Source organism: Dromaius novaehollandiae, chromosome 24, assembly GCF_036370855.1.
Source record: "Dromaius novaehollandiae isolate bDroNov1 chromosome 24, bDroNov1.hap1, whole genome shotgun sequence".
Classification (NCBI taxonomy): domain Eukaryota; kingdom Metazoa; phylum Chordata; class Aves; order Casuariiformes; family Dromaiidae; genus Dromaius; species Dromaius novaehollandiae.
In genome coordinates this window covers 9,135,166-9,159,535 of record NC_088121.1, presented here as the reverse complement: position 1 = coordinate 9,159,535, position 24,370 = coordinate 9,135,166, and the positions used below count along the sequence as shown (strand labels likewise).

The window sequence follows — 24,370 nt, the reverse complement described above, 5'->3', positions numbered from 1 at the left end:
ACAGAGAAGGCAATACAAAACACGCAGATTAGAGCAAATTGCACCTTTTGGTCTTAGATACTTTTGGTATGTCGTATTTGAGAACTGAATGGGTAATTCTACCACCATCTTCTGCTCTTGGTTCTTTCACTGTAGGAGAAAAAGTGAAGTTTTTAAAAAACTAGATCTGTGGTCACATACATCCTTCGGTTCCAGACCTGTAGATATTTACATACAGAGATAGGAACCACATCTAAGATGTCAAAACCAGCAGCACAAGATCTCTGAATGTATAGAGGAAAGAACTCTCCCAGTGATGGATTTTTTTCAGTTTTGACAGCAGCATGTAAGAGCTATTAGGGGCATTTAAAAATCCCCCAAAGTCTTCACAAACTGCGTAAGATGTTGTTTGCAGTCTCTGGATATATGTCACCTTACTACAACTGACCCAATCCACTTGTTCTGTGCCAGAACAAGAGCAGAGTTCATCTCTCTCTGCAGTCTATTTCTAGATTTCCATTTGCTTAATTTTCAGGGCAAATTAGACACTGAAGACAGGGGATTCTTAACAAATCTCCAGACAAAACACTCGTACAGAATTCCTGCCTGTAGACATGGAGAGGCTTATAAACCTCTGCTCACTGAGAAGGCGATTAGACAGCCCGTCTCCCAGTCTGGGCCGCTCCTGGGGCCAAGCTCTTTGAGGCTGCAGGACTTAATGAGCTTAGTGTTTACTCGACATGAGGCAGTTTTCCACCGCTCCTGCTTCATCCAGCACAGAACTCCTGTGGAGGAGTAGGGAGTTCAGACAGAAATCCTAAATGAAGTTTTATTACAGCTCAAGCCACTGAAGGATTTAGAGATCATAGGAATCTCAAAGACTAAAAATATTAGCTCAGATGAAAGCTCTGTAATAAGTTTCCTCTAAAGATGTTTGGCTATCTAGGATCTCCAGTTAAGCATCTGCTATAGTGTTCCCATGGCTCTACTGCGGTGAAAAATATTATGAAGATGTCTAAAAGAGTAAGTTTGTTTAGCTTTCTTTGCCGGCATCTGCTTTTCTCTTCAGTCTCTTCACCGCACTTAGATGACCAGAGATCTGTGGACATTTTGGCAGAGGGTGTTTCTCCTGGTAGTAACCTAAGCACTCTGTGCTGAGGCTCAAATAAAAACAATTAGTACTAAAAATAATTAGTCATATAGATGTATAGTTAGATAGACGCATAGTTGTATAGATTTTTTTTTTTATTCTACTCATAATGTAAGCAATATTGTTTGAAGGCCGAGTTGGGACAGCTGCTGTTCAACACATAAAGGATAAACAGGAAAACCCAGGAAGTTATTACAGGTTTTGTTTAATTGTTTTGAGCAAGTGTGTTTGCAAACTACCTAATAAACCAATGTGTTTCCACTTTCGGTACTCAAAACCAAGGTGCGCTGCTGTCACTATGTGTTTTGTTAAGAGCATGCGACTCTTCTGACCTTGCGTTTGCAGCAGTCACCGCAAAGGAGGATGCAAAGGAGGATGCAAAGTGCAAGGACTCGGCGTAACTCCCTTTCGACTCCCACTCCCAGCTCCCCAGCGTGGGGCACAGGACTAGCTCTGCCTTCGTTAACCCTCTCCCAGCCACGATACCGTCCGCTGATAACGCAGGTCAACAAGAGCTGACCCGAGATTACGCAAACCTGAAAGCAAGTAAACTCATTCTCACACAGCTGGTAGAGCTCACAGCACCCAAGGGTGCTCCGACAGACTAAGATAAGCCACACCGCACTTGCATTATGTTTTACCCAAAATTGTCAGCCAGTAAATTCAGTTATTTTAAGCTAAGATGCATACCTGAAGCCTTTAAAAGATCAGTGTCACCGGCAGAGCTGGTAACACTGAAAGGGGGTAAAAGATTATACTGAAAGCTCCCAGCCTTATGGCCTGCAGGAACTTGCTCCTATTTATCACATAAATCTTCAGATTTAACCGCCTGGTCTTCACAGCTCTGAGAGCTCCTGCTCATCTGATTGCGTTATTGCCAGACATAAACAGAGTTAGGCAGTTTCTTCAAAAAGAAAGCCAGGCTGGTTTCAGTTCTGTATCGCCCCAAATTAACACTACCCTGAGCTAACTCCTGAACCAACAGAAACCAGCGGAGGTGGCCAAACGCTACGGCAGCAGTAAAACTCTCCCTATTTTAGTCCCTTCTGGGAAATAAGCCACTTGGGCCACTAACCCGAACTACAAATTGGCAGCCCAGTTTTCACAGAACAGAACTACAACACAACCATAACCTGAAGAGATCTCAAAAACCTAACGTTTGCTTAAGTTATGCAATTTGAAGCAACCACACAGCCCGCCGCTTTGATCACTAGTCAGTTTATAAGCAAAATTTCTCAGTGAGCTACTTCACCGAAACAGGCTTTTCTTACCCAGGACCACAAGTACGCAACCGGCAAGTGACTTTTTTTTTTTCCTTCCTTTTACGTTGCAGATAAAGTCCAGAATTGTAAATCATTATTTCCTGCCGGTTCTCCCAAAAGGAATGTCTGACTGTTCAGCTCTGTGGTACTAAAACTGATTTCTTCTTTTTTCTTTTTTTTTTTTAAACTGAAACAGATACACAACTTCCCATCCTGCTTGTCTTCTTAATCCTCTCCAACTGCCAAAGCTCAAAAGGCAGAAAACTCCTTTTTCAAATTACACAACAGCATAGTATCACTGCTAGAAGCTTTAGTAAAGGGTTGGAGGATTGTAATGTGTAATAAAAAGTACAGCAGGTTTCTAAGTTGCAGGATTCCCATCTCTGCTCCCAACACAACAGGCTGCCAGCGCTCACTTCCTGGGATATTTGATGGGAACGGGAATAACGCTGCACAGCATACGCACCCCAGATGAGCTCTGCAGTCGTGCCTGCTCCAGCGACCGCGCATATTCCACGCAGTCCGTTTTCCTGCAAAGTTTTTCCCTCGACTATTAACCCTCTTCTGGCAGAGCCTATTAAAATCACTTGTAACACTCATGAATCATGGCTTCCCAACAGCGATAGCTTATTTTTAAGAAACAGGCAGGAATAGTGCAGTAAAAACCCAGACTACTCCAGACTGGATAATATCTTCAACCACCTAAAGAGTAAGGGCAAAGATTATTAGAAAAACATGATACTGATGCAGACTACGTTCTCCTGCTCTTCAGCTACGTCTAGCTTGGTTTTCTTCGGCTAGAATGTGATCCAGTGGCTTTTATTAGCACCTCAGACACTCGTACGGGAGAGTTAAACTAAATATTACTAACCATATTGCATGGTTACGTTACTGCTGTGGTTAAGACCAAATAACACAGATTGCGGAGAATGCTCATTCTAACGATTTCAAATGAGGAGGATTAAATATTCCATTAAATAAATGCTGGACTGCAAGGTGCAAGCAAAAGCTGTTGTACTCAGTCTCCCACAGCTCCTCTGTAACCTGCATTTAATCACACAGCAACTGTACACGCCAAAATCTTCTCAAAGATGCTCTCCAGTGGGAGGTATTTCTGTTATTCTACTCTGCTCCCCCTTTTAAAACATCTGAGTGCGCTGCAAAAAAGCAATACTAGCACTAGTTAATGACTCAAAACACTTTCAAGGCTTGTTTTCTGAATTTAGGTCTAGGTGCAGCATACACCGATAAATGTACCAGCATGTTTGCCGAAAAATAGAGGTCTGCTCTAAACTCCAGAAGTATTGATGGGCTTTTGTTCTGCGTTGATCCAGCAATTTAACCCGTGCTCACTTGAGAGGGGATGCGCTTGTGAGGGATTGCTTCTTTCAAGAAGTAACTCATATGCCTGCACCAAAGGCTCACACAGGGACCTAAAGCAATCTACGGGAAGGGGAGCAAATGAGGCAGCTCCAGTTTCACCGTCACCAGCATGCTGATGCCACTGGATATTTATCACCATTTCAGGCTGTCAGCACAGCGGAGGCTCCTTCTAGATGGATTAAAAGAGTGGCAATTGTCATCTAGGAGCGACTACCAAAGAGGTCATCTCCATTCAAACTCAGCAAGCACCTCCGAGCTTGCCACCAGTGACTCACCAACTCCTTCCTCGTTTCTTTACCTCCAGGCAGATGCTTTCAAGTGTTCCTTGAATCACAGATTAGGGTTCGACTTTACTTCCTCATTGTTATCTCTAAATTAGGTGAGCTCTGTGTGTCACTCACTGTTTGCAGGATACCACCCCGTGTCCTACCTGAACTTCAGAAGAAATGATGAGGTGGACTGTAATGCATCGGAGACCTTTCTCTCCATTAGCTTCAAAATAAACTCAAGCCACTTGCACTACCTTACTAAGCTCAGTCTCATACAACAACTGCATGTCAAGCTATTTTACATCTCAACTGGCAAAAAAACCAAAACCCCTGATATTCTGGAGCAAAACATTTAACCAGAATTCATTACTTGCTTTACACATAAGAATTCAGCATCTCCTGAAGGACGTTCTGCAGCTAGTTTTCACCACCTGAAGTTGTTTTTCCACTCACTGCCTTTCAGCTCCTGTTAGTGCATCTACAAAGACGTGCAGTACTCAGGGCGGGGGGACGACACCACATGCTTTGGCACCTCTTTCCCACCAAGGAGGGATTTCAAGAGGCGAGATACTTGCATCTACTTTCAGAACCAATTTAACATCGATTATCTGAGTTCATATAAATTCTAGCACGAGTCTCAGTCACCTGCCCAGTGAACAGAGACATCGAGCACAAGCAGAAGGGAGAAAACAAAGAAGATTTTGACGCACTGTCACAAATGGACCAGCAACGAGCCTTTCGGGGAACGGGCTAGTCCTCTTGACCCTTTGCCATGATCACTAATGATTTCTGCACCAGTGTTTGTCTTCTGGGTAACTGAAACAATGTTTTATTTATTAAACTTGTCATTGAACATGACAATGTAATTTACCAGCTTTCATCTGGTGCCAAGAATTCCTGTAAAGCATAAAGTTTGCAAAAAGCCTTTTTCCAATAAATCAAGGCATCAAGTATATATGCAATCTATTAGTCTCACATAAAAGAGTAAACAGGGGACAGCGGTGCAGCTATATAGAAAAGCTGCAGTTTGCAAGACAGTATCACTAGCTTTTAATAAATGGGATTAAAGTCACTGAACTCCATAGCAGAGCTGACTGCCTACTCTAAATGAATCTAGAAGAATTAATTATGCTGAAGTTCCTGTACAAAATTGCACACTTAATTTATTTTCTCCGGTTTAAGCCTGGATTTAACACAAGTTTTGTTTGGTAGGTATTTCTACAGACAGGAAATCTCAGTGGGGAAAAGAAAATGAAAATGCTGTTACAGCACAGCACTGAGATATGAAAGTTAGTCTGGCTCTTGCAAACACTTCGTAAAGGAAGCTTGCAGGTCTGCTTAACAGTTTCACCTTCGGAGCAGATGTTAGCTGGAGCACAAGTATGAATATACCCCAAAAAGGAGAGGCAGCCAGATGCAGACTGCTTTATGATAGTGCAGTCCCCTCTCAGTCTTATTTAATGCATCAGGTAGATTAAGACACCTCTAGGCAGAGCCTTGTGACTCAAGTAAGCACTTTACTTTAGTCATTTTACGTAGCTTCACAAATCCTGCAGTTGATATCAAGGTACTGTGCAAGTCTAGCTTTCTAAAAGCTATCAAGCTACCTCCTGCTCACCCTTCTCCCCCCCATTCACTTATTCACACTGACTCACACCAAAGAGCAGGCTAATGCCAAGCGGCTAGTGAAGGTTTTGCAGTTCACACAACAGGAAACCGTTTGCAGAATCTTCTTCCTGACGTTGCCACCCCTGCTGTCAAACCTCTCGCTACCTTTCTCTAACCGCTCCGTACAGCTCCTCAAGCTTTAACCCCGCAGATGTACCCCAAATTAATGCTTAATGCTCCCCAAACCCCCAATTCATTGACTCATTTTGTTCTTTCTCGATGTACCTTCTGCTTCCCACTAACCGGGCGAGAGCAGTCTTCAAAATAAACCCATGCCGCGGGTCTTCTGCTCTGCGTTGGAGACCCTTTTTCATAGGCACGTTGGCTTCTTGCTTTCCATTCAAGTCGCATTACCAATGGAGTTCCCGCATCAGATCAGCCTTTACGGCAGGACTACTAAATTTTTACTGAGGTCTAACAGGTAACCTTAAGCCTCATCAGTAGAAAGCAATACTTGAGCTCAGCTTTATCGGGCCAGCCAGGTTCTGCTGGCCATCTTTGGGACTGGGAGGTGTGGCAGCGTGCTTGGAGGAAAGAGCTGGAACAGCAGAAATTAAGAGATCCCTGCAGGGATGCATTAGAAATCAGTCTCTGCCATTTGAGGAGCCCTGCTTTATAAATGTGGACTGTTATCGCAAGCCTCCTGTTATCAAAAGCCTCCTAAATATGAGATTCTGCTGTGAGCTACAGTCCCTTGCCAGAAGGCAGCCCTACAGTACCAAGCTTTGCTGCCTCTCACAACCACCATCAAGATACCCTGTAAATGCTTAGCGACTTCAGACACGCGTGCATGTGATTTCACAGAAACTCCTTCAATATTTTAACTCTCAAACACTGAGAACTACAAATACTACAGCTCTTGAGATTAAATTTTGCCACTTGCCATCCTGAACATCTGTGAACGCATTATTTGTGGTAGCTTTCTTTTAATCCTGCTAATGCTGGATATTCAAATGCTGGTTTACTCTGTCTATAGCTTATTTCACGTTTTAATAAACTTAGTCATGAGCAAATCAGGAGAGAACTGCCCAATGCAAATAAAGAGAATACAAGGGTAATTTGCAGGAACAGTCTATAAGCATCTTTAAATAAAAGGGACTCTTGAACTTAGTAAATTCCTTCCCAGCATGGCAGATCCAGGTTTTTCTTCCAGTCAACTGCAACCTAGACTTTTTTCCCCCCATATGAAAAGTCACTTACACGAAAGACATTCGAGAAAATGCAGATCCACAGAAAACATTCACCAGAAACTGAACCAGCTTCCACGTTTCCAAGAGCTGTAGTTACTTAAATCCTTGTTACTGTATTCATCTACTCTTAATTTTTACATTAATACAGCAGCACAGAGGCATACAGTCCATCACCAAGACAAATGTAGATATGCTTACTGAAAAGCATATCTAACACAGAAATATTTAGCACTGTGAGTTCAGGAATAACGATTTATGCCTCTCCGTGCCCAGCAGCCCAATTTAGTAAACTAACTCAGCACTTTCCAGTGTCTACTAGCTCGGGTTGTAAATTCATGGGATAACTCTGGCAAGTAATCAGATCCCGAGCAGGGAAGAGAGGGAGAGGTTATCTAATTAGTTCTCATCCCCGACTGTTCTCCCATTGCCTAAAAGGTCAAAGAGATACGTTAATGTCTTTCACTTATGTCCAGCAAGACGCACCTTGCTTACTGCACTCCAAAACTGCAGAGGTTCAGTAGAGTCACTGCTGAGGATTTCACATTTTAAACTAGAAGGCTAAGAGTTGTGCATATAATTACACCCTAAGAACATCATCTCTCCACCTAAAAGGATGTTCATGTTGTCTGGGATTCCTTCCCCCACCCTAATCCCTAGGTTTGCCCATTTTTTCTAGTCTTTCAGCCCTTTCACGTCTTCCTTGCCATTTCTGAACACACCTGACCTAGCCATAAGTCATAACTATGGACAGACAATACGTGATCTAGCAACGCACATAATTTCTGCCAACCTTTTCCTAAGTTTAATTAGCAGACAGCTTATACTGGAGCAGCGCTTCACATAACCTGTCCGTGCCAATCGCAATCCATATTACATTTCTCCTGCTGCATCCTTCAACACGAGATGAAGCTCATACTCAGCTTGGCCAATTTTCACCTTAGAGAGTGCCATTTCTCCTTCGGCATTCCCAGTTCTGCAAATACGTCCAACCATACTAATGATTACGTGAAGGCTGTGCTTGACCATCCAGCAGAGCTCCCTCTGCATTGAGCCAGGATCACATCTGCTCTCAGTGTTACATCCAAAACTCTGATGACTCCTAGATTTGCACAGCAGCTCGACTCAGTGGATAAATACGGCTATTCTGTCAACATTAACTGCTGTAATCAGCATTACGTAGCTGATATTTTACCTCATTCCTCCATTTCATGGCGCTCTCATCCTTCGAATTAACTTACAGTAAGATCCACGCTCTTTTTTTCTAGAGCCTGTCTCAGATTGCAAGCACAGGCTATCAGACAACTGCCAGTCACCTTTGCTAGCAGCAAGCTTTTTTTAAATCCTGATATTTACTGCAGCAAAAATAACTGGCGAAGGCAGGTAACAGGACATCACTTTCAAACTCAGCACTCTGTTAAGCAGAAAAGATAGCAAGTCTCAGCTGAAGAAATACCAAAAAAATCCCTTGACAGAATAAAGAGAATATTATTTATGATGGCTTAGATTGGTGGCTTAAGGCAACCACTAAGCTTATGTGTCTTCAATGCAGTCTCAACCTTTTTTCCTTCCACACAAAATCCTCTTAAGTGCCATTTTCATTCTTGTCTAGCTGATGCAGCTAAAGTTGTTAGATCCTGGGTTCTGCTTTCACTGAGGCTGGTAACGCTCCCACTTTAGGATGAAGATGGGTCTTAAATTCCTGGTCAATTTACCAGGAAATAACTCGGCTCCACTTTCTGTAACAACAGAAAAAAAAGACATGGAGGACGCTCTCCTTGTACTCATGAAAACAGCACCAGCAAGGACATGTCCTGCAACATGGCTGCAAGTGCTTGGAGGAAAGTCTCCTGGGTTTAAAGAGAGGCAGGTCTCCTAAACCAACCCTGCGCTGAAAGAGAACGCTACGCTGGTGAAATATAAACTGCTAAGACTTAATTAGCATAGAGCAGTAATAAAATAGATAATTTATGAGAAGGGCAGCCACCAGCATGCGCAAATACATTCTACATTCTTTGGTCAGTGCACAAAGAGCGCAAGCCCAAAGCAAGCTGCACGTTTTCCTTCCGAGTCCTAAAAGATGGAGGCAGGGCAAAAGAACAGCACCAGGTAACACAAGAAAATTTGTCTTGCTGGTTGATGACAAGTCTCAGGCCACTGTGCTAGGAAAGGCAGCACAAGTTATTATCTAATACAACTGAATTAATTCTAAGCATGAAGCAAAAGTGTATTTCGGGCAATCGCAAGGAAAAAACAGATCCTTTGTCCGATTCCTCACTCACAACACTTCTAGGTACTGTTGTACTTAAAAAGCCAGGAAAAGGACTGGATTGCCATTGCATTTGGTATTATCCAGACAAGACAGCACTCAGGCTGGAAAATACAACACTTTAATTAGGAAACAAGTAGAGCAACTTCCCCGAGTACATTGCATTTTCTCCAGCTCGGCTCAACTAACAGGGAACTATCTTGAAAACTTGCTCAACCAGCATCTACACCAGGGCCGCGTAAAGGAAACGTCAAAGACAAACGCTTCATCTGCCACACATGTCAGAGCTCAGACTTCCCAGGACAGCCTATTTCGAAGCATTTGCTCCCAAAACTGCTTCAGGACATAAGATTACATTAGCGAATTCTGGCCACCAAAGCAGGCCAAGATGATGGGAACCCAGTATTATTCAGTTCAACTAAGCCACAATAACTTAATATTCTCCAAAGGCATTGCACATTTAAGTGCACTTCTTAGGCATCTACTCACAGTATTTGTTCAATTCGCACATAATATTAACATGAACATCTCATGCATTGGACTGTTAAGTACTTAAGAAGGCATTGCACCAAAGACTTCAAAAAAAATCAGTTCATCTTAAAGCAGTCGCAATCTTCCACTGCATTGAACTGAATTCTTGACTTTCACGTTCAAGTTCATGAAGCTTTTTTAACAGCATGAACTATCAGCAAACAAACCTCAGGCAACGACTCAACTGCAGAGACTATGAAGCTTGGGAAAGGCTTAGGCTGCTCAGCTGCATTAATTGCTTCTTCGAACCACATGGGTTTCATCCATAAAGGAAATTCATAGTTCAAGTCCTGTGTTTTAAAATGAGATTTTTCCCCTCTTTCCTGGAAACAGCAAAGCATTAGAAGAACTGAAGCACACCCATGCTTTGGACTTTGTGCATTAAAGGAAGAGAGACAAAGGTTGGGGTGGGGAGTTTTAAAACTCTTCAGGACTCCTGGGCATAAATCAATGGGAAAAGAGGGCAATTATAATACACATTGTTTGAAGAACGTGATTATTAAGGAAACACAAACCAAACATTTGGAGCAACTTGCATACATTTCAGTTGTGTCCTTTACCTGAAAAAGGTCCTTAAACACCAAATTGTATAAAAGCAGCGTACAAAACAGGGCTTAGCTTAGAGGCCTTACGCATTGCAGAATGTCATAACTCTCCAGCCAAACCACTAGCGTTTGGGCCGACACCGAAACATTCTCACTTTATTTCAACTTTAGGTGACGCTACTACAATGCGAACCAGCTCAGGGGGGAATATCAACTTTCTACAAGTTTATTTAGGGTAGCAAGGGGCAATTTGGACTTGACCAAACACACCTCCACAAGACGGGCAGAAGACTCAACTCCAGCACCTGCATTCTCCATTAAAGTCTCCAGAAGTATCCGTCTGCCCAGGCAAACCCAAACTTGCCTGGCACACAGCACCGGCAGCCACCACGACAGACCTGGATACTACAAGGGGAGTCTTGTACGCTCATGCACAACACATCCCTCATGCAAGAAAGCCAACCAATAGAAAACATAACCGACAATTGTACAAGTAGAAACTGAACAGCGTAGCAATGTTTTTCCCAAAAAGAGTCATTTCTCTATATGAGTACAGTAATGAGTACTAAAAATAGACTAATTCAAGAGTTGAACATACTTTCATTTTGTTTTACTCCCAGATGTCAACTAGTGAGATATCAGCATATGTATTTACCAAATGAGGAAATCCCTGTTTGAACAACTTGAGGTTGAGAATGTTTTTCCTTCACTAATAGACCACAAGATTAAGCATCACTGCAATGGCAGTATTCCTTATCCCAACAATATCCTCCAACTTGATTATTTTGGGAATTTGCCTTTTAAGATAACATTTAGCTAAGCTCACATACTTGGCTTGGCTAATAAAACATGGACTCTACAAAATCGCTTAAGTCAGTATTCCTCCAAAAGCACAAGGCACTGCAAACCTACTCCGAGCTCTTATGCTATATGCTAGGGTTTCACAAGTGACACGATTAGCTTAGCAGCAGAGACAGGCGCCCCGTGTTCAGGCATCTGGAAAAATACTACCTTTGGTTATTCAGTTTTACAAGTCATTTAATATTGTTTTACCAGGAGTTTGTAGAAACCCAAGTTATTGATCAAGCAGCAATGCGCTCACCCAAGACAAACAGCCCCTACCTTGAAAATATGAGTTACTCCAAGCAGCACACCAAGATTAAGCACCTAAGTGGCAGCGTCACACTGCGCATCATCAGCTGTGCTTCAGCGCTTTTTAGCTGCCTCAAATTCTAAGTAGATGACGTGCAGCCAATGCTACACTAGACAATTCAAACTTACGGTTGATTAAATTATAAATTTTACCAAGATGGTCTGCTTTTTACTAAGGAGTTGCATAGCACAAGAAATACTTGTAAGCACAATCAGAGCAGTTTACATGACCTGGAAAGGAAATTCTTTTCATTTATATGGACACTGACTGGGTTTTATCCATTGATAACCCACAACTCCAGAAACCCCAGCAGCTCCACCTTCTAAAGTCATGCCCATCAGCTTATTTTTAGTGCAAAAGACCAACATCTATCTAGACAGTTTTCAAGCTTCGTGCATTGTCCTGCCCCATTCCACCTAGCAGCTGACTGAGATCCTGATGCACTTCTGAATTCCCATTTAAATTCAGCAAGAATGATTCAGATTTGAGATGGTCTTGAATGACTGTGCAAAAGAGAAAGCGGCTCCCATCCATCTGTTCCACGCAGATATCCGTCATCCCATGGTACCAAGAAGGTGTTTGACCTAATATCCTGGGCCATAACAACTCCTCCCAGCTGCTGTGAAACATGCGATTGCCTTCAATGCCAGGGACATTTCAGAGTTTCAGTGCTGCATTTCGGTATTGTGCTTTCGTACCCTTTAAAATTAAAGATACTGGAGGTATTCGACATACCGGGACTTAAGTTGAAACTACATAGTGCAATTGCATTATCTGCATAATGTTAACTCTATGGAGTCAGTAAAGTTTTAAAAGATTTTCCATTAGACGTTACCAACATTAGCTGTGAAACCTCAACCTGTACTTCCACTAACAACATACATCAGAGTCGGATCTTTTGTCCTTTTTGAACATGATCAGTGATTTGTCTTATATGCTCCTACTAGGCCTAGATAAACCACACTTAAATTACTACATCTTTTAAGAGGGTCTTCAAATCTGTAAAGATCCGGTGATATATGAACAACGAAGCAGCTGCAGCATGTTCATACTCGAGGTCCACTCAACAACTGGGCCTAGCACATACTGCTCAAAGTCCTGATCAAATCTCTCCCATACCCAGTATTCTCCATTACTAAGTATGAAAAAAGATCAGGTAAGAGTATATAAGCTGATAGGACTCACAAAATTTCTAAAGCATTTGTGCTCTGCCTCCCCAAAGAACTGATACAGTTACATTTAAATCCCAACTGGATTCTTCTTATCCAAACTAGACTGTTGTTCTTCTCACAGAAGGCTTTCATATCCCCTTAAAAGAAGACCTGGTTGTCAGCACTTTCACTTTATGTGAAGCCTACCAGCCTTCCTTGATTTTTTTTCCCCATGAGGACTTATATCACAGCAAAAGTTCGGGTAGTTTGTTGGAATCCTCATTTCCCAGTCTACAGTCAGGTCTTACATATACAGAAGACTGCGGTCAAGAATCTTCTTTTACGTACAACTGAAATAACGCATTCAGCGCTGTCACTCTCCGCACTTAGAGGTCAGGCACAGCATCTCACGTGTTCAAACAAAAACAGAATAACAGAACCTTGATCTTCGGCATTCTTCACCGTTCACTGGACACTGAGATTTTTACCCTGTGTAATACCGGTGGCAGGATCACCATCACCTCCAACTTGGAAGATAAACGAGGCATTGCCCCCGAAATTCATACGGTCAAAGATAAGGAGGAAAGGAATATATTTGTCTACTTAACCAGCCTTCAAGTTGCTACGCAGCTGGGCCTTGGGAATTTTTCTTTTATCTAAACATGTGAATATTCTTACGCTGTTACGTTCAACACCCAAACCACACATTCCCAAACTGGATAAAGTCACTCGGGAATGGCGAGCGAATTGGCACGTCCAGGGGGTCACACCGCCCTCGGCGGGCCCTGCTACAGCAAACCCAGGCAGGCGGAGTGGAGTGCGGCCCGGGGCAGCCCCGGGTCTCCCCGGCGGGGCGAAACCCCCCGAGATCAGCGCCCTCGGGAAAGGGAAGGGCTCCCCGAGGAGAGCTCCGCGATCAGCCGCCGGGGCTGCCGTCACCTCACGGCGCTGAGGGAGCCGACGGTCCCCCCTGCTCCCCCCGGCCGCTGCCTGCCCGCCGCGCCGCCGGCCTTGCCCCGAGGGGGCCTCCCCCGCGGCGCCGCTGCGGGGCAGCCGGGCGGCGGAGGCGCTCCGGGCCCCCCGGAGCCGCCCGCTCCCCCCCCGCCGGGGAAGGGGCCGCCTCGCCCTTACCATGGCGGCTCGGCGGGGCTGCGCTGGGCTGTGGCAACGGCGGCGCCTCCCGGTCCCGTCCGCTCTCCCTCCGAGGCAGGCCGCGGCCCTTGCACTTCCGCCGTTGCTTAGGAGTGAACATCCGGGTCAGCGCCGCGCCGCCCCGCCCGCCGCCGCCGCGCCGCCAATCAGCGCGCGGCTCGCCGGCCATCGCCAAGTATGGAGCGCGGCGCTTGAGAGGGGCGGGGGAGAGGGACGGACCATTCTGCCGAGGGGGGGGGAGGGGGGAAGGAGGGAACGGCTGAGCAGAGAGAAGTGGGGCCGAGGCAGGAGGCGGCGGGCGCAGGGACCGCGCGGTGGGGGGGGGGGGGAAGAGAGGCAGCGCGGCGGGCTGGAGGACGGCGGGAGCTACCAACTCCGGCATGTGGCGGGGGGGAAGCCCAGCCGGGCGGAGGCCGGAAGCCTGACGGCCAATCAGAGGCGGGGGCGGGCCTGGGGGCGGGGCCCGCAGAGGGCGCGCCAACAACGCGCGGACGCGCTCGGGGCAGGGCTCCCCCACCGAGTGCCGCATCCACCTCCGTGGCCTTTTCCCCCCATTTTTTTCTCCTTCCCCCCCCCTTTTTCCTTTTTTTCCCCACCCTCCCCTTTTTCCCTTCCCCTCCTCCCCTTTTTTCTCCCCCTTTTCCTGTTTTCACTCTCCCCTTTTTCCCTTCCCCTTCTCCCCTTTTTTCCTTTAATCTTTTTTACTTTTTTCCCTTCTTCATTTCCCCCCCCCCTTTTTTAAGGCTCAGCAAAGAAACTCTGCACGAGGCCCATGTTTAGCATGAAAAATGCCTTCCCAAACAGGTACATTTCTTCAAATCGACAAGCACCTGACAGCTGGCCCTCGCAGAGGTAACCCTGATAAGTGTCATTGCTTGTGCTGCCTAGAAGAGAGTCATCTCTTGTTTAGCTCTCCACTGTGAGTTGTGAGGAAAAAAATAATCAGCCTCTGGCTACTTTAGGACAAGGTTAATTAATTGCAAAGGCAAGCGTTCAGCCTCCTTTGGCAGCTTAGTCTTTGATTCAGCAAAGCATGTAAGTACCTGCTTCAAGTTAAGCAGAGGCTTACATATTTTGATGACTTCAGGGCTTAAGCAGCTGTGATACAGATCTCCAAAATCAGCAAAGCTGGGTGTATATACAAATAAAACTGGGTTTTTTTTTGCTTTTCTCAGACTGTCCCAGAAGGAAAACATTTTTTTCCCCAAATTATTTTCTTTTCAACCATCTCAGGTAAAACTGACCCCTATTCCAGACTCTGTACTTGTACTTCTGAATTATTTTGGACATGTGAAGTTAACAAATGCAGCTTTACTAGTTACCCCAGGAGAAGATCTGATTTATTATGTGGCAACATCTTCCTCTAGCTTTTCTGGAACAATTATTTGGCCTGGGTTTCACCAGAGCTGGAGCAGCAGGATCCTGAGAACCCTCTCCTGGTGCCGTTTGGCTTCCGCAGTGCAGACTTGGCCCTTGGGAGCCAAAACCCCTTTTGTTGTTCCATTTACTTCTGCTGTGGAAGCTGGAAACGCTGACAGGGGGCTCACACACGGCTTCCTGCTCTGATGTAATCCTCCCAGAGAGGGTGTGAAACTCTGACAGCGTGTGCAATTCCTGCATTGAAATTTTAATAGAAATTATGTATTGTTAAGGGAACCTCTTCATTTTTTCCTTGGATGTAATATTTAGTGGTACTTCCTTCTGGCAGGGAATGACCAAGGCCTAGTTCTGATTTTGCACTAATGTATTGTCACAGCTGTTCATGGCTCAACTCTAAAGTTGTAACTATTAGATCCCAGACCAGACCTCCCAAGAAATAACAACTCTAACAATGCTCATTTTACTTAGCACATACTCAGGGCAAAACAGCTTTGTTGTTTTTCTTGTTTTGAAAGCAACAAGTTAAATTCCCAGAGAAGTTAACTGTTCAGATATGTGTACTCAGTTATGACCGCCAAGATGAGCTATCTAGTTTAGGGGCATAACTGTTACATAGGTAAATTAACACAACCCACATGCACACATGATGGCTGTCACTGTTTATGCAAATTATAAAATCAAAACTTAGATATATTTTGATTACTCTCTGACAATCTGCTGTCACTAATTTAAGTTCACCTTTGCCCACTTTTGCTTTTCTTTAAAAATGCCTCTGTTGGCATTTTTAAACTGCTGCTCTTCTCAGTGCAGAAGCAAAATGAATCTAGCAAGTAGAGGATAGGAATTAGTGAAATAATCTCTCAAGAAAACCAGGAGCTGCATTACTTCACAGAAAAACAATAGGACATAAATCCGTAAGTAAGCCACTATCACATACACCATAAAATGGGAAACAAGCTTACCGTGTCTAGCAGATAGGCCACATGACCTCAAAAGGCATTTCCTGCTCTAGATGCTTTGAATCCAATTCTTCAACACCAGCCAGCCCAGCCTCTTTGAGGCCAGTTTAAAGTGTGCAGTAATCTGAAGTGGCTTCTCTTGTGCAATCCCCAGGTCCTTCAGTCCTTACGCTCCCTCAGAGGCACCTACGAGCGGTAATTAAGAAAAGCAAGCCTGTTCGTTACACATAACAAACTCCTCATTCGTTATACAGGGGTCCACACATCTTACATGCATTTTTCCTTGGGGCCAGGGAGGATCAAATTGATAAACTTGAAAGTGAATGATCTAAACTTCATGACTTTTATCACAAAACTCATGTAAGGCATGCAGCGATCACTGTGCTTTTAGTTTAACAGTTCTTACATTTAAGAACAACAATTGTTTCTAGGTTCTTACTGAAAAAACAGAGCAAGAATCATGCAGCCTGGTGTAGTTTAAACAGTTTGAGACCCAGATGAATGTTGAGGCCAAGGGGATGTTTTTCTTAGTGGAAGAAATACAAGCACTCTGGATTTTGTTTTCCTGCTAATAGGTATAAAGAAGAATAAACAGCTGCTTTTTGTTTTCCCAAAAATATTTGCATTAAGAAGATCTGCAGATTCCTTTTGAAATTGATGGAACATCTCTTCAAATGAGGACCAGCTGCTTGCTTTGCTTGTTTATAGCAGGACATGCTTAAGGGATTTTTTTTTTGTTTATTTACTAAGATGTAGGACCAGGCTCTTCCCTGTAGGCTGCAAATTGCAGCAGGAATGTATCTGAGCAGGCAGAAGGTTCTGCATCTACAACTACGGTTGTAGCCAGCCTACCTTCTCTTGGGATTCCTGGAGGGGTTGACAGCTAAATAAAGCCAGTTCAGGTCTATATGTGGCAAACGTCCAATAAATCCACAAGTGTTGCAAGACAGTGTTATTAACTGCATTATTAGTTATCTTCCTCTCCAGAGGTGGTGTTAGTTCAGGGCTAAGTAGGATGACCCTTGTATATGATGCTGTATTCTTTTTTATTTAATCTACTTAAGGAAAATAATCACTTTAGCAGTAACAGCAACACATTTGGTACATTGATTTTAAGAAGCACAGGTGAAAGGCACTTGATTGGTAATAAGGACAGCAGCAGCACTATTTCCTCTGCTTAGGGCAGGCTTTTTCTTCACATAAGTAAATTCAGTTGAGATTACTTGAGGGTTAGGGCTGCTTTGCTCAGGTTTTTATGTTTGTTTGCTCTAACAACAGAAACTGAAATAAGTTTATCCAGTCCTATTTTAATAGCCAAACAACTGTGAAAGCCACAAGACAGGTGGAAGAAACAGCGGTACTGAAAAATCTCTGCTTGAGGAAAAGTCTGATTCTGATTCAATGCAAGTGAAAACTGAAGGAGGCAAGAAAAGGAAGAAAACACAGAGGTGAACTTTAGCCATAAAAATACATTTTTCAGTATAACCACAAAAGATGCATTACAAAGGCAGCTGAAGAGGCCATCTACATAGCAACCATAAGGCAGGATAGGAAATGAGAGAAGACTGAGAAACATGATTTGCAACAGCAGCTTTGAGCCTGGAGAGCGGCTCGAGAAGGGGCCCATCCTCTGTGCAGCCCTGCGTTTGGAATAGTTACTACGCCAACGAGCACAAATGGCCTTTCGATAAGACCAGTAACAACTTCCATCCATTTTGCAGTGCTGGAAAAACTGCACAGCTTTCGAGGCAAAAGAAGATCCTAACGCTAAAATTGCTGAAGCCAGTCACAAAGCCAAGTTACCTCGCAAGTCTGCAGCTGAGCAGCAGGTTCAAAGCCCAGAGACCTGAGTTTTCCTGTATGCAGCCGTATTTCATGCAGCATTTTTAAATCTAGGGATGAGACTTATTTCTAAGAGTTAAGCTGCTTGTTCTCTATATTTTCCAGAGTTAAGAGGATTCACTACAATACAGTGGTATATAGATTAGTCCGTACTGGTGCAGGTTGCCAAGACAGGAAAACAAAAACATCCTGTGATCGGTGCCCTGGGGCGCTCGGCGGGAGGCTCATTAAGGTGTTGGCCTTCTCAGGCTCCAGCGAGCCTAGGCGAGGTTGGGGACCTGCACCACCACTTCCAGAACAGTTCCAGGCGCTCAGCTCCATTGGATCTAGTCGGCTTACAGGCATTTCCGCACATATCATGACATGGGATCATCCACATGAAGAGAAAAGAGTGTGCTCAAAGGGCTCAGTGTCAGGCATGGTGCATCTGTAAAACGAGGGTCTATAAACAAAGGAAGCAAACAATGATGTCAGTTGACGGCTTAATGGCCCTACAACACCAGATTCATGTGCAATTAATAACAGAGCTTTTGATCTTGCAATCAGCAACTATAAAATACATATGCTTTCCCTGTATATTTGATTATATTCAAGGAAGCAAAAGGATAAATACTTTTTATTAGCATTACAAAGTACTTTTCACATTAAGCCAGAACTTCATGAAGCCTTTGCAGTCTGACATGATATGCTTTTTATTTCATCCCCCCGCATGAGTTGCATGCATGGTGAAATGCTGTTTTGTTTATTCCAGTGTTCAGCCAGGACCAAAGATACTTGTGAGAACCTATGTATTTCAAAATTAGGTCTTAGAGAAAATGTGTCAGGCTTTACTGAATATTAATGTTTCTATTTAAAGAAAAGGACAGCTTGGGATTTTTTTAGGTTATATTGCCTATTCTCTTCCATGTCAAGCTTGTGGCACTTGGAAAAATGCATAAACTTTTATTAGGGGTTCTCATAAATGGAGTTCACTGCTGCAAGAGCCTCCACTTCCAGCAAAGGCAAAGTTTAGTTCCCTGGGTATTATTGCTCAGGGTCAGTAAGCCAGCAGCATCATTTGATTTGAGGCTGAAAACTGAGCATTTCTTGGAAACTAATGTAGGAAAAAAGGTACCTACAACATCACCCAATGGTTTGGAATTCCCTATTCAAACCACAGATATTTCTCACTATGGAGATCTTTATACACACTGACAAAATAGCACACAAACAATAAGAAAAGCTTCCCTCCAATTCCAAGGCAGCTTTGCTAAGGGCACTCTTATAAAGGTTTTAAGAGTTTTCCCAATCACTACAGTGACTGATGAGTAAATCAAAATGCCATATTTAATAAAAACATATTTTCCTTTTAGTATTATGTTAGAGGCATTTCCCCTCCCATGCAAAGAAGGCTAAAAACAGACTCCAGAACAATACTTTTCACTTCATCAACACCCAAGCAGATGTGCTGTCTGTCTTAAGAGCATATTTGATTAATGGAAAGGACAGTAAACCTAGCAGCCTAAGATGTCCGGCCAAAAATAAGACTTATTCTACCACCAGTGCAACTTTTTCTCAGTAACGACAGGAAAGTTAAAAGTTATGCATCACTTGCACATACATACAGCTAGAGGCACTGGGCTTATCTGAGGTTGACCTTTTGCTTTATTTTTATAATGTATTTTGCCTAAATAGACAGGATAAGGTCATGTTTCATACCCCTCTTTTACAGATTGAGAAACTGAGACTTGGTCACTCGGCTGAAGCTGAGGTGCAGAGATGGGCTTAAGCAGGATCATGTTAAAAAGTCACATGTGCAATCTGGTCTGTACCTTGGACATAAGAAAATTCTTTTTTCAAGCATTACATAACATCCTCATGCACTATTGCTTTATTTCTGCCCAGAAGTGCCAGTCCACATTTTGAGAACATTGTTTGTGTCTAGACATGCCTTGGCGTTGCTTGCAGCCACACTCTGTTTTCACATGTCCCACAGGTTATTCTACAACTGTGTTTCGCAAGACGTGTAGTACAAAATGGGCAAGTGTGACTGAGAAATACCTGAAACCCTCCCTCAGTAAAAAAAAGCAAGGCCTCTTTAGAAGAGCACCATGAGGCTTTTTTTTTTAATTATCAGTCCAGAAGAATGAAATGAAAGATTATTGGGACCACTTGTTTTCCAGTTAGCGCCTCTCAATTGCATATCTAGGATGCTGTTTACTTCCGTGCTTGAGACTGCGTGTCTTTCTCTAAGCACAGAAAGCTTTATAGACAGGAGCTTTCACAAATGTCTTTCGCCTGAGCAAAGGGAGCATTGAGAACATTTGTCAAACTTGGTCATTAACCGTAGTAATGATGTCTGCAGGCTGTCATTAAAAAAGAATCAAGGAGAAGCTGATTGCACCAGAAAGAAACAAAACTTTCCATTCCCTTACTTTTTCCTTGCACGTTGCACTTCATTTGAAGCTTACTAATGTACCAGCCAAAAGAATTGCAAGGGCTGGATTCCTTCTTAATACAATAGTCATGGTTCACTAGTTAGAATCTGTATAGAATTAGTCAGTGACATGGACTAATGGAAAAATGTACTTAAAGAGCTGACAAATGGCACTCGCTTGCAGACTTATTCATTAGAAAGCCTCTATCAATACAGTGCTTTAGTTCTTTTCCTGTTTCTACTAGGAAACTAAGCAGTGGGTCACAAAATAGTACAGATCAAATGAAGATGAGAAGTATCATAGCAGCGCTTAGTCTATACTAGACAGCCAAAGTTATTTAGCAAGAGCTCAGATCAGTCTTTCCATGTAAGCGCTTTTCTCCGCAGAGATTTTTGGGGCAAACTTCACATTCATGGCAAAAGCAGCTTAAAACAGAATTAGCACAACGAGCTGTGACACATCTTGTTCCATTTTTCAAAGTTCCCCTTCCATCAGCTGTACCTGACAACTGTAACCAGCAGTACCATGCTATCAAATATCACATTACATCAGCTTTGCAAGATTGTCATGAAAATACATTAGTGCAGACCCAAAATGGACTTGCTTATTAACATGAATGCGATCACTATGAGAAGACTGAATGATATTTTACTGTGTATCACAAGCTTGCTCTCTTAATGCAACTCTAAGCCTTCAGACTATTGTTCATCCCCACAGTATCTGACTGCCTTCCACATCAAATCAATAAGAATAGCAAAGTAGACTTAATGGAGTCTCTGGCACTTTTCCCATTTTAGGGCAAAGTCCTGCTGAGGAGGGGTTTCTTTTTCTTCTGACTTAGGATTGAGACTTTTTGTTGTTGTTGCTTGGGTAGCATAAGGCTTGTAAAGAAAAATAAACATGAGTAACTGCCCACTAATGCTGATTGTGTGTGGAAAGGAAAGGCGGGGGAGGAATCAACTGGCATGGTGACAGAGTGGAAGTTTCCTGCCCAGGTCTGATTCTCTCCGTAACATAAAAGAGCTGCTTTGGGAGTAGAGACACAGCAAATTGGGGGCCCACGACTCAGGCTTTGTCAACCGTTTCAAGCAGATAACTCCTACGCTGCTGCCTCCTATGCAGATTACTGCCGCTCTTGGCAGGAGGTGGGGGGGAGCGTGTGTAGGAGGGGGTTCACATTATTGAAAAAATATGAGAGAAATTACACATGTATTCTTTGGAAAAGAGGAGGTCAAGAGCAGATTAGCATCCAGTGGGGGAATACAGAGGAGAGATGCTATAGGATTCTTTGAAAAAAAAGTGTGTCTAGCACCAGGCACCAGAGTAAGACACTATACATTCATCCTAGGGAAGAATCAAGATTTAGAAGAACTTTGCTTGAAGTTTCAGAACAGGAACTACTCAAGGGGGTGGGGGGGAGGCAGAGGCAAAGGGGATGAACCTTCCTATACTGCAAAAAGTAGAAGCTAGAGTAAGCGATTAAAAGAAAAGCAGCAGCCTGACATGTTAGAAAGGGTCTTGAAATCCTGGCAGGTGGGCGAGAAGTGGGTTAACAACCCTCCAAATAAGCAACTGCAGTGAGAAGCTCCTCACCTGTTACAGGGGTCATCCCAAGGGCTGGAGGGTGCTGCAAAAGCAAGTGTTTTGCAGCAGTGGAGAGCATTTCTGAGTGCATATATGGACTCTGCCTTCTGCAAACCCTCTGCACGGCTCCTTCCACAAGGCACCCGGGAAACTGCAGTCCCACTTTCTTCCACAGGAAACCCAGAAACAGCAGCAGTGCCTTTCCATCTTAGATTTCCAGCTCTACCTGTTCACTTTTTTGATGAGCATCTGTTGAACTGCTAATCAACAAGGTGTTTAAGCAAATGCCTAACTTTTAGTCTGTGAGTAGCCTTATTAACATATAATTAAGGTTAGGTACATAATTAAGCAAGTTGCTGATACAGGTTCTGACCCTATGAGAATTTAACTTCTGTTACATAAACTCAAGGATTTTTGAAACTGTCTGGCTTCTTTCAGCCATCAGCCTTTTCTTTTTTTCCCATATAATTATTACACTGACAAAAAGACAGGAAAGAAGTGAGAAGCAAGAACGTGAGGGAAGCAGGGAGGGAAGGAACCCTGGGACACCACATGCTGGGCCGTGAAATGCAAAAAAAAGTTTTTTTAAGACAGCATGTTCTAAATGTCACCTTGGAGTCACACAATAATAAATAGAATATTCAATATTACATTGAAGGGGTCTCATTGCCAAGTAACTATAGCAATGGAGGGAAAAGCCTGTCTTTGGACACATTCCCTTCCACCTTAATTTTGCCCAGGGGGTGGGGAGGGAAAGGAAAGGGGGTTCAGAGAATGGACTCTAGTTTGTTAATGGATAACATTTTCCAGAGCCCCCATCCAATCACTCAGTGCCTCCAGGATTTAACAGAAGCAGACAGAATTCTCCAGAGGAAACTGGATGTTCAAGACAATTACACTGAGCTACTCCATCTCCTTAGAAGGGGTTTAGTGCACCGGGTTCCTGATACAAGGCTGTCAAAGACATCAAGAGCCATTATAGAGCAACGCAACCCTTTATAAAGCACCTTACTTGCAGTCCAGCTGCTCACCACCTCTTCCTTCACCCCTGAAGGAACAGAGCTTTCCAGCAAGCCTGAAAATGAGTAAGTGTGAGGTGAGACTACACATTGCATTTCTGCATTATTTTAAAATACTGATTTCTGGAATTTAATTTTGAGGGGGAAAGATTAGAGTATCTGAAGGCCTCAAGTATCTTTTCTCTCCTGGTATTTTCCAGAACTGAGAGTACTTGGAAACAGAGGGAGGAGCTGGCACACACCACTGGACCTGTGGTTTCAGAAAATACTGCTTTATCTGGTCAAGGAAAAAACTGTGTTGTCCCACTGGTATTTTTCTAAGTAACTTGATGCATGGTTCTAGTTTTCATACTGACAATACAGTAACACAAACTAGTTCAAGTGAGTTACAGGGAGTGCAGGAGAGCCAGAGGTTCCCTTTAGAGGGGATCAACAACAGCCTCCTTCATGCAAAACTTTTGAACCTGCAACTACTTGGCTGCCTTCCAAAAAAAAGGAAAAAAAATGCATTGAAATTTTCTAAATTAAGTAAAAGCCACAGCTAGTTGTGATCATTTAGTAATTTGTTAAGGAAGTGAGTTAAACCAAATATAAAAAGAGTCTTACATCATTGCTCTAGATCAAAACTAGTTATGGCATTAGGACAGATGAAAGACCACAAACAATAATAAGTGAATTCAGAGAACTTCTGAAAACCTCAGAGAGTTTTGTTTAATTTTCATTTGTTGCCTTGGTCATTAATTTAGGAAGTTCAGTTTTATAAAGCAATAGAGCTTTCTCTTTTCCAATTTGATAAAGAGAATTGTCAAAAATAATTTTTAAAAAGAGTTACTGCTAAAAACTGCCCTACCACGTGTGAAGATGTTGCCTGAAGCATACTCTGTAATTTTCAGAAGGCTTCCAAAGAAAGATTTGAAGAAACATATCCATTATTTGGGGCACAAAACTCATTATAGTTAGCTTAAAGCTATTTTTCATTTACATTATTTCTACAACACTGGAACACACTTCTGGGCCTGCAAAAAAAAAAAAACCTAAAATCATTCATAGCCCTTCCCCCAGCTCCTTACTCCAACATGGGTGCCCTAGTGTGGGACACAACCTCTGAAACAACTCCTTCTTCTTCTCCGCTTGCTGTTAATCTTCTCCCTTGACCTCAGGCCTCTTAAATGGAGGTCATCAGGGCTGACTCCACACACCTGTGCCACAGGACGGGCTTTTCCCAGGCCGGGGGGGCGCTAGAAAGGGCACGGGGGCTGTGGGGGTGCTCTGTGAGACTCTACGCGGCCTTACGAGGAAATGGGAGCCGGTATCGCCACCCGCGTCTGCCGTGGGCCCGGCCGAGGCGGCGGCGGCGGCGGCGGCGGCCATGGCGCCCTCCCCGCCGTAACCGTAGCAACGGCAACGGGCACGCCGACCGTTACTGGGAGAGGGCGGGAAGGAAGTCTCGCGAGACTCGTCGCTCGGCCG

General features: G+C 43.6%; 1 protein-coding gene and 1 long non-coding RNA gene across 5 annotated transcripts in view; both read right to left on the bottom strand.

Moving 5' to 3' along the window:
* The window catches only part of CAPZB (capping actin protein of muscle Z-line subunit beta), a 61,450-nt gene extending 47,615 nt beyond the window's left edge, over positions 1-13,835 (bottom strand). Inside the window, exon 1 of one of the 2 annotated variants that reach the window (XM_064497112.1) lies at positions 13,679-13,835. In XM_064497112.1, coding sequence (XP_064353182.1) covers positions 13,679-13,681 — 3 coding nt within the window. In that variant the 5' untranslated portion in view covers positions 13,682-13,835. The remainder of the gene's footprint in view (positions 1-13,678) is intronic. The other variant, XM_064497113.1, reaches the window with a different exon arrangement.
* A 1,186-nt stretch (positions 13,836-15,021) lies between these two features.
* On the bottom strand, positions 15,022-24,343 carry LOC112990618 (uncharacterized). Of its 3 annotated transcripts, XR_010385049.1 has the most exons (6): positions 24,194-24,343; positions 22,889-22,956; positions 21,891-22,141; positions 17,842-18,322; positions 16,042-16,224; positions 15,022-15,313 (listed from the first exon to the last, which is right to left on the bottom strand). It is a non-coding gene; the product is annotated as an uncharacterized LOC112990618 (long non-coding RNA). The 3 variants fall into 3 exon arrangements; XR_010385048.1 differs by having other exon boundaries at positions 16,891-18,322; positions 21,891-22,956; XR_010385047.1 differs by having other exon boundaries at positions 21,891-22,956.
* Between the last annotated feature and the right edge of the window lie 27 nt (positions 24,344-24,370).